This window comes from Trypanosoma conorhini, assembly GCF_003719485.1.
Source record: "Trypanosoma conorhini strain 025E chromosome Unknown Tco_14.4_contig_00157, whole genome shotgun sequence".
Taxonomy (NCBI): Eukaryota; Euglenozoa; class Kinetoplastea; order Trypanosomatida; family Trypanosomatidae; genus Trypanosoma; species Trypanosoma conorhini.
In genome coordinates this window covers 13,814-23,765 of record NW_021704238.1, presented here as the reverse complement: position 1 = coordinate 23,765, position 9,952 = coordinate 13,814, and the positions used below count along the sequence as shown (strand labels likewise).

The 9,952-nt window shown below is 58.6% G+C and overlaps 3 protein-coding genes across 3 annotated transcripts, besides 3 other annotated features; all 3 read left to right on the top strand.

Annotated features, from left to right (window-relative positions):
* Positions 1–175: 175 nt before the first annotated feature.
* Positions 176–212: a microsatellite.
* A 223-nt stretch (positions 213–435) lies between these two features.
* Positions 436–466: a microsatellite.
* Positions 467–515: 49 nt separating this feature from the next.
* Positions 516–5,729, top strand: Tco025E_03466 (uncharacterized protein; the record flags this gene model as incomplete). Its single annotated transcript, XM_029370384.1, has 1 exon — positions 516–5,729. One exon carries the CDS (start codon positions 516–518, stop codon positions 5,727–5,729), a length of 5,214 nt encoding a protein of 1,737 aa, XP_029229599.1.
* A 6-nt stretch (positions 5,730–5,735) lies between these two features.
* Positions 5,736–5,775: a microsatellite.
* A 533-nt stretch (positions 5,776–6,308) lies between these two features.
* Positions 6,309–7,004, top strand: Tco025E_03465 (uncharacterized protein; the record flags this gene model as incomplete). The annotated part of the gene is made up of 1 exon (XM_029370383.1): positions 6,309–7,004. One exon carries the CDS (start codon positions 6,309–6,311, stop codon positions 7,002–7,004), a length of 696 nt encoding a protein of 231 aa, XP_029229598.1.
* Positions 7,005–7,555: 551 nt separating this feature from the next.
* Positions 7,556–9,499, top strand: Tco025E_03464 (endosomal integral membrane protein; the record flags this gene model as incomplete). The annotated part of the gene is made up of 1 exon (XM_029370382.1): positions 7,556–9,499. The coding sequence occupies one exon, from the start codon at positions 7,556–7,558 to the stop codon at positions 9,497–9,499; it is 1,944 nt and encodes a 647-aa protein (XP_029229597.1).
* Between the last annotated feature and the right edge of the window lie 453 nt (positions 9,500–9,952).

The window sequence follows — 9,952 nt, the reverse complement described above, 5'->3', positions numbered from 1 at the left end:
AAAAAAGAGGCTGCGGGCGAAGGGCAAAGTTGGGGTGTGTTGGCCTGCCGGCCTTCGTCTTGCCGGGGCGCCCGCCGCCCCACGCGTTCGCGCTTCTTCGGACGCGCCGGGCCGGAGCGGGGGGGGGTCTCGGCTTACAAGCGAGCCGCGTCCCCCCACAGAAGGCGGAGGAGGGAAAAAAAAACGAAACAAAAGAAACAAACAAAGAAACACAATCGAGAGTTGGGCGGCGGGCGGAGTTGAGTTCCTCGGCCCCACTGCCCGTCACCCTCCCCCTCCTCCTGCGCCGGTTGTGTTAATTGCTGTCGTTGCCATCTTTTTCTCTCTCCTCCCTGCTGCGGCCGTCACTGCGGCTGGGGCAACCCAAAGAGACGCCCCCGGCAGCACTCAAGCAATAAACAAAAAGCAAAACAAAAAAACGCACGAAAGGGGCGAGTGTGTGTGTGTGTGTGTCTGCGTGTGTGTGGAGGGGCGCGGCGAGGCATTGCAGCTCTTCTCCGGTTGCGTACAACGCCATGCGATTCCGTTTGGGCGCCGCCTCTGGCGGGCTGCCACGGCCCCCGTTCTGCCACGCACTCTGGTGGGGGGGATCTCGGGCTCTCTGCGTGGCGAAGCCAACGCGGCCGCTGCTGCATTCACCCAACAGGGCCCCAGAGCTGCTGCACGTGGAGCTGCTGGTGCCGGAGGACACTTTTGCAGGCAGTAATAATAACAGGAAAACGTACAACGACGTCGACGGCGACGACGCGGATGACTTTCTGGAGTTGGAAGAGAACGAAACGAGCAAGGATGCCGCGGCGGAGACGATCACGACGGTTGATGCCTTTGCTCGGGCAAAGGTGGCAAATTTTGTGAAGCGCATGCCGCCCAGTGCGTCTGCGAGGTCGGCGCCTTGTGCCGCGAGTAACCTGCTGACGGAGGTGCGGGAGGTGCAGACCGCGGGCGACGAGGACGCGCTCTTCCACGCCAGGGTTCGTGTCCCGCTGCCTCCCGAGTACGGCGAGCGCTGGGGAGAGGGATTGGCCCCGACCGAGAAGGAGGCGGAGCTGGTGGCCGCCATGCACGCCGAGCGCGTCATTGACGCCATGGGGTTCCCGATGTTTCAGCTCACGTCGAAGCAGAAGCGGCATGCGGAGGCGGCCCGAAACGCGGGACGGTGGGCGCCAATGCCCGGCGACGGCCTCCGCCCTCCCACTACACCCTCCCCGCCGCGACTGCAGCTGCTGCGCGAGGGCGCAACGAAGGCGGCGGAGCGGCGGCTGCAAATTGACAAGCTGGTGTTCTCCAATGTCACGGCGGGTTCCTTTACTCCCATGAAGTTGACCTTGGCCTCCCCCTTCTTCCTTGACTACGGAAGCGTCTACCGTGTCAAGCAGTTTTTCGCGGCATACAACTGCAATATTCAGCGCTATTCGCGGGTGACACCGCTGCATAAGTGCGTCGTTAAGGACAAGTCTCTGGCGGGTAGTGGGGAGGCGACAGCCTCTACGAGTGATGCTGCTGATGGTAATAATAAAATGTTTGTTGCACAGATAAAGCTGCCTATTGATGGGCGTTTTGGGGATCGTGTTGCGTGTGGTAAATCACCCACAAAGAAGGAGGCAATTGCGCTTGCGTGTATGCATGCCGAGCTCATTATAGACGCGCTAGGACTTGCTTTGTACCCTTCTGACAGAGAGAAGCAAGAGACCCATGCGGAGGAGTGCCGAAAGGTGAATCGCTGGTGCAGCAGGCCCTTAGACTGCGAGTACCACTACGCAAAGTCCTCCCCACCGCCGCTGCAACTCGTCAAGGAAGGCCTACTGACGACTGCGGCCGAGGTGGACGCCGTGGCTACCGTGGAATCCGTTCTCATGAGTCATGCCAAGGCCATTGAGGGCTTTACGAACGTAACGGAGGTGCGGAAACTTGAGCCAGCCGCCCACCGTGACCTGTTGAATTATCTTGCACAACATCGGAACGCTGCTAGCGGCGGGCGTGCCCCGTTTTTTGTGGAGTCCCTCGGTATAAAGGACCACGAGGTTTATCGGGCCACGGTAACCGTCCCAGTTCCCTTGCTGGCGGACAAAAAGGCACCCGCAGGGGCTGCGAACGTTCAGGATAGTGGGCCCGCCGACTTAGCATCCTTTGTGGCGATTGGAATTGGGACCTCGGAGATGGAGGCCGAAACGGCCGCCTCAATGCACGCTCTTAGCGTGCTCAAGCTACTTAACCGTCCGCTACTGGGGGACGCCGACGGCGGGGGGTTCCCACAACGCAACCTTCTCCGCGACACACCCATTCCCGCACCCTACCGCTATGTTGTGGGTCATATCGGCCGCATCATGGTGCCAGGACTCTCGCCGGCAAGGAGCATTGGGGTTTCACCGTCGTCTGGACGGCAGCGTGGGAATTCGGAGGAGAGTCGTGCCGCGCGGCTTCGCGGCGCGCGGGCGGAGTTGTCGAAGAGTGACTGGTCCTTGGAAGCCGACGCGGACGGATACATCATTCTTAGCCCAAGCATGAACGTTCAGGAGGGTAGAAATTACGTGCACACGCTTCCCTCGGTGCGCCAGGCAGATCGCTTTGCACTGGTCCGGTTGAGAGACTACATGGAGCGTCACGGGAAGCGGCTGGAGGGCGCCGTGAAGAGCTCGATGGTTGAAACCGACGAAGGACTGACGCTGTGGGTGAAGAAGGTCGTCCTTCCGGTGCCTGTGGAGTTTGGTCAAGTTGTGGCCCACGGGGAGGCTTACACAGAGGAGGAGGCGCTCGTGATGTGCGCCGTGCACGCCGAGCTTCTTCTTGACGAGCTTGGAATCGCGCTTTACGATCTTAACCTTCTCCAGGGGAAGCACTGCGACGCTGCAGGGTTGCTGGGTCGTTGGGCGCCGCATGAGACGCAATCGGCGCGAAGGGCGGTACCTACGCCACCGCCGGTACGAAAGGAGCATGTGGACTCGTGCCTGTGGGCGCGCCTCTCGAAGGAGGCAAGGAGGGAGGGCTCCGTGCTTCGTGGCGAAGCTCCGAGGCCTACGACGCCCACAATTCATCCTCCTGATGGGAGTGGCAGGGCAACAAATGGAAAAACTCCCACCTCCACGGCGGGAACTGGGCCAACAACGGCTCCCTCGTCTTCTTCCGGAATAGCAGATGACGCACTTTGCGACTTGGCAGGGTTAGTTTCTGTTCACCCCTCAGAGTTCTTCCGTCATGCGCCGCGTTTGCTTGAAGTTTACTGCAGGCGCAGAGGCGTGGACATTTACCGCTCTGTGCGACAGTACAACGTTTACAGTCCTCGCTACGGACTGGTGCATCGAGCCATTATGGAGTTGCCCGTGCCGACACAATTTGGCCGGCGCTACGCTGTGGGATGTGCTGCGTCAAAGAAAGAAGCCCTTCTCTTGTGTTGCATGCACGCCGTTTATATCCTCGGTGAACTCGGAGTGCCCATTTACATCGGGGCGAAGCAGGCGGAGTATGCGGCCATCGCAAAGTCAAAGGGACGTTATGCCCCAAAGCCGGGCGACCCGTTGAGGCCTGGGGGCACAAAGTCACCACCTGGGTTAAAAAGTCTTCAAGACATGCACACGGAGAAGCCGCAGGCGCCGAGCCCCCCGGCTCGTGCAGAGTGTCACAAGTCATTTGTGTGGAGCAGTTACGTGACGGGGTGCCGGGGATACATACAGAAGGTGAAGGAGCACGTGGTCCTGGAGGCCCTTTTTACACAGGGGAAGGCGCCACGAAGTGGGGTGGCGATCGAAGATAACGGCCTCGACTTTGTCGAAACCCTGCCACTCTTCGCGAACGCCAAGTCCAAGTTGCCGCAGAAGTGTGCTGCTGCCAGACTACCGGCGCCGCCGCCCTTGTCATTTCGCTTTGAAATCTACGGACGCCACCCACATCGGCGTTACTTTGTGGAGCAGCCGGTGCTTGGAACTCCGTTTGTGGCTCGTGGCATGGGTGAGGAGGGGCAAGAGGCCGTCACACGGGCGGCAATGCACTACGAATATATTGTGGGGTTAGTCAGTGGGCCCCTGCAAGGGGGTGCAGAAACAGGGAACATGTTGAGGAACCGGCATGGGGACCTGTTCGATCCCGCGCTTCGCGACTTCACGCCACGTGGGAAATTGGCCATCATGGCGCTCTACACAACGCTGCGACACCCCTTTTTACCGCTGCGGCTGACGCTGAAGGAACGCAGTGGCTCGGGAGCCGGAGGTCAGTTGGTTTACGTCTCCCTCGTTGAGCTGGAGGATGAGAGTGGGCTACGCATGGCAGGAAAAGGGGAGGACCGCACCAATGCGGGAGAGTCACGCAATAGGGCAATTGCCGAGCTCTATAAACAGCTGCAGCGCAAGCCCACATTTCAGGCGGTGGCTCAGTTGCTGCGGACTTACCCCGCACTCCGTACCGAGGCTGCTGCCCAGATGCTCCTTGAGACAAAGGCTATGGCGGGCCTTAGGTCCGTGCTGGCGGGGCGGGGGGATTCACCACCACCACTGGAGCTGGATGAATGGGGCGGGGCAGCAACTCTGCTGCAGGCAGGCAAAGCCCATTTGGGCTCTCCAGAGCTGCAACTGCTTTGCAACCTCGTGGAGCGTGCGCTCGGGTCTGCGTCGACACCGATTCCACTCACTTTGCCTGCGGCGCCGCAACATCTCTTGCGCACAATGGGGCTCTTGAACACCCACGCAGCGGGTGAAGAAATCAACGGGGAGCCTCAAGCAAATGCGATAGGAGTGGCTGTGGCATTATTGTCATTATGTTTGCCGCCGTTGTCACCTGTACTTGGGGGAGTTTCGCCGTTGCCGAGTGGTGGTGCGCTTCCATTGCAGCTTGCCAAACTCCTCTTTGCAGGGTCATTGTTGGACTCGTTGCAGTTGTGTGTTCGCGTGGCTGCCCTCGTGCTCTCCCACGCAGGCGTTGACAGTGACGGTTGCCGGGGTGGGGATGTTGTGGAGCTTGTGCCGCTGGAACTTCCCCAACGCGCCAAGCGTCTTGCCACGGACATCGCGGCACGACTCCATGACCTCTCAAGTCAGTTGAAGAAGGTGGTGCCTTCGTCTTGCGCACTTGCAGCGCTACTGGACGCCTCTCGCGTGGTGGTGGGTGATGCTTGGGGCCCCTTGCAGGATAGATGGACTACGACGGAGGAAGCGCGCCTGCGCCTTGCTGTCGCGTTCGCCAGTTTCCCAAGGGTGTTTGTTCAACGGAAACTGGCCCCCGACGGCGTGGTGCGCCTGATAACTCTAGAGTCAAGGGATCGTCAGAGAACGGCGCGCATTGCTGTGCCACCCACCTTAGCAGCCCCCAGCAATGTGCCTTCCGACGTCGCATCTTCCGCGACGTCCTCTGCCTCTGCTCTCTCCTCCTCGTCATCGTGCCACTCTTCCTTTCCGTGTTTCTGTGCCTTTGATGGGGCCTCCGCGGGGGAAGGAGGGAAGCCGCCCCTCTTGGGGACCTTTGCCCCGCCGTGCGGGCTGTTGCTTGCGAGTGCTTCCTGCGGTGAGCCACGCGCGGTGGTCGTCGCTGATGACGTGCCAAATGTTGCGATTGTGGACGGCTTTTTGCCAGTCGTGATGCGGTCGGCGGAGTCACTCGCCGCCCTCGTGGAGTTGCGCCTCACGCTGCAGAGCTGCTGGGCCGCGCTGACGCCGCTACCGGCCTGCACGCAAAACATTGTGGACAAACTGCTGCTGGAGAAGCACTCCTTGAGCCACGTTCTTCGGGCCGAGTTGTTGGACTGAGCGGGTGTGTGGTGTGGTGGGGTGTGTTGCGCGTGGGACTGTGTGGCGACAAACCGTGCATGTGTGCGGCGTGGGGGAGAGGGGGAGAGGAAGCCGTCGGTGGGGGGTTCAACTGGCGCGGGGGCGCAGCCAAAGTCCGTGATGACGCTGTCGCCGCCCTTCCCTCCCTGTTCGTTTTGTTTCTTTCTCTTCTTTTACTCTCTTCTTTCGGGGGGCGCGTGGCGTGGAAAAGGGGGATTCCGCTCGTCCCTGGACGGTGGCGGCGGACGCATGACTGCACATTTCTAATTGTTGTTTTGCGTCATTTGCGTTCCGATCCTCACCCTCTTCTTTTTTTTTCTGGAACGCGCAGGTGTGCGTTGGGGGGTCGCGCAGACAGCAGGGCCCCTCAACACGAGGAAGAACACGCAAAAGGAAACTACAAGAATCTCGCGGCCGCATTGAGCCCCCGCCCTCGAGGGGCCCCGCCTCAGGCTCCGCTGGGGCATTAGTAATCGGGCGACAGAGACCGCGGCGACGTGGCCGCGAACACACGCACACGCTGGGGCAGAACAACAACAGCAACGGGCGCAGGAAAAGATGTCGCTCCCACTGGGAGCGTCGATTGGTGATCCGAAATTTGTGTTTCTGCAGATCCTACACGCCATGAGCCTCTTCTTCATCATGCTTGGTGTGGCGCGAGTGGTGCTTGGAGTGCTGTCCCTGGCGCTGCTTGACAGCAGCGCCGTCTCCCTCCCGCTCCTTACCTCACTGGGACTCTGTTTCCATGTGCCACTCCGCTCACTCTTCGTGGTGAAGGTGGAGGAGGTTTCAGACGGATCCGCCCCGCGCTTTTTTCTCATGCATGTATTGGCCGCGCTTGGTTTGTCGGCTCCGCTTGCCCTCACGATTCAGCGCCGCAAGTTTGCACTGGACTTCGCGTTCACATTGTACGTCATCTACTACTGTTTTTGCTGCGTTGTGGCTAGGCGGCTGACGGGGGGCGGGTTTGCGTGGTGGGTGTCGGTGCTCGCGGGATTCTGCGTCTTGTACGGCGTCACCTCCCTATTGTGTAGGCGGCGTGAGCTGCAGGACATCTTTTTCCCGCTACCCACCTCCGCGGCGGCGACTGCCGGCGGCGGCGGCGATGTATCGATGACGACGCTGAGTGTCGTGGCGGACGCAAACGGCGGGGACGCGGAGGGCAGTCCCTTCGGGAGTGCCTGCATGTCCCCGCGGACGGCGGCGGAGGCGGTACCGATGGGCCCAGGCAGCGCTAGGAAGCGGCGGAGTTAGTCGCGGCATCGTATCGGTCATTGCCGTGGGCGTGGCTTCTCCCTTTGCTACTTTTTTTTTCTTTTCCACAGCCCCGTGCAATTTGTTGACTAGGCGGTGTTTTTTTTTTTTAACGCCGCCCCCCCCTGCTTTCTCTTGATCCTTCTCGGGATTACGAGGCCTCCCGCTTTCAGCCATCGTTGCGCAGGCCTGCGGTGCATTTTTCTCTCCCCTCGCTTCTTTTCCCGGCTTGTTTCTCTGCTCTTGCGTCGTGGGTGTTGCTGCGACGCAGCGAAGGAGATCACAGCGACGGTGGTCAGGTAGCGGCAAGCAGCCGGTGGGTCCGATACGTAAGAAGCATCATCATTGAAAGGAAACCCAGAAAACAGGCATACTGCGAGGAGGGGGGGGGACGCGGACGCAGAAGTGGACGAAGGCATAGCACAGCAAAGGACCTCTGCTCGCGGGGAGGATATTATTATTACTTATTTGTTATTTTGGCTGTAGTGGGCCTTGGACGAGTTTGTTTGGTCCTTTGGTTGTTATTTATTTATACTATTTGACGCCAACAAATGTGGGTGTCCCGTGCAGTCTGGGCGGTGCTTCTCGCCGCGGTCGCCATGATGACCGCGCCGTTGGTCGTGGACGCCTTTTACATCCCCGGCGTGCAGCCCAAGTACTACGCGGAGGGCGAGATGGTGCCGTTCATGGTGAACTCGCTCCGCTCCCTGAAGGTGCTTTTTCCGCAGAGCTACTACAAGCTGCCGTTTTGTGCGCCCAAGACGCTTGAGACGAAGGCGGAGGCCATTGGCGAGGTTATCTGGGGGGATTACATCCAGAACTCCCTCTACTCGGTGCAGATGAAGGAAAACTCCACCTGCACGCGGCTTCCCGGTTGCGACGTGGAGGAGAACAATCGCGACATTCGGAACAAAATCGGCATGCTGGAGAAGTACATCGAGCGGGGCTACCGAGGCTTTATGAACATTGACAATCTTCCCGTCTTTGGGGATGCACTGCCCGGGTATCTCGCCCCCTGCAGGGCCAAGTTAAAAGACATGCAGTACACCTACTACCGCGGCTACCCCCTCGGTGTGCCCCGTATGTGCGTGGGCAAGACACTCATCAACAATCACCTGGACTTTGTCATTGAGTACAACACCGCTCCAGGGGATAGCGAAAAGTTCATGGTTGTTGGTCTAAGGGCGACACCCTACAGCATTAAGCACGAAAGCAATGCAAGCAGTTGTAACAAGGCTATGAAGTTCAGAAAGGGCGAGATGAAGGTTCTCACCACAGATGACGTCCGTGCGGGTGCGAAGGTGTATTGGACGTATAGTGTCACATGGCAGCCCTCAACCGTCCTTTGGGCGACACGTTGGGACGCCTACCTTCATAGCTCCATCGCAGACTCTAGTGCCACTTTTCATTGGCTTTATGTTTGCAGTAGCCTGCTGATTGTGCTCTTGTGCGCCACCGCCGTCGCCACGGTATTGATGCGAGCATTACACAAGGATTTTAACCGTTACAATTCTCCCGATCCTGACGATAATCAGGAGGAGACGGGTTGGAAACTCGTGCATGCCGATGTGTTTCGTGTCCCAAATAGGGCACCGCTGTTGGCAGCACTCGCGGGTAACGGGTTCCAGGTGTTGGCCATGTTCACTGGGGTGTTACTCTTTGCGTTGTTGGGCTTCCTTTCCCCTGCGCGGCGTGGTGCTCTTCTGACCGCCATCATCCTGCTTTTCGTGTTTATGTCCGTGGTGGCTGGGTATGTGTGTGGGTTCCTGCTGAAGTATTTTAACTGTCGTGAATGGAGGCACGTGTTCTTCTGTGGCTGTGCCTTCCCTGGGACGATACTCATTATCTACGCCTTTGCAAACACGATCAACTGGGCGCACGGCTCCACGGACACCGTCTCCTTCTCCGTCCTGCTCACCATATTCTCGCTGTGGCTGCTGATCAGTTTGCCGCTGACAGTGTTGGGTGCCTCCTTTTCATTTAGGCAGGAGCCACTCACGAACCCCGTGAGAGTAGGCCGTCTGGCGCGGGAGATCCCACCGCAGGTGTGGGCAAACAGTCCCGCTTTTTTGTACACCATTCCCCCCATCTTTCCCCTTTTCGCAATTATCTTGGAGCTGAATTTTGTACTGCAGGCTCTCTGGGCCGGCCAGGTTTACTACGTCTTTGGCTTCCTTGCCCTGGTCTTTCTGCTCTGGGTCGCCATTGCCGCCCTCGTGACGGTCTTCCACCTGTACTACGTGCTCTGCTACGAGAACCACCAGTGGTGGTGGATCAGCTTCATCCTCCCTGGGGGACTAGGAATTCACGTTTTTCTCTACTCCATCTACTTCTACGCGACGCAGCTTGCCATCAGCTCGTTTGCCTCAACGCTGCTGTACTTTATGTACATGGGGCTGCTATCCTACGCCTATGGCCTCGCGGCAGGGGCGGTTGGGCTCGTTTCGGGCATATGTTTTGTGCGCAAGATATACGGGAGCATCAAAGTTGACTGAGCGGGGGAGGGGGAGACAAACTCTTTCACATTTTTTCTTGCTGCGTGTGGTGAACGGCAGGTGGGTGAGTCTCCAACCCGAGGAAGGGAGTAGAGAGGAGGGGCCGACTGCGTTGGATGCGTGTGGCCTAATGGATAAACGCTGCAGGGGGAGGGGGAAGGGATGAAGAGGAGCACAGAGGCGAAGAAAGACGATGATAACAATAGAGAACAGAAAATGCAAAGCGGAGGAAACAAGCGAGGAAACAAAAAGGAAGATGGTGGGATCATCAGGCAAAGGAAGGACGGGGGAAAAAAAAACGAAGTTCGGAAGGATAGAAATGAGTTACAGCATGCTTCCTCAGGAAAACACAGTTGTAGCACATGCGTGCGGGAAGGTCTAGATTGCTTTTTCTCGCTTTGTGCATGTGTGTTTATATAAAACACGATAAGGAAATGCGTTTTCAAATGTTTT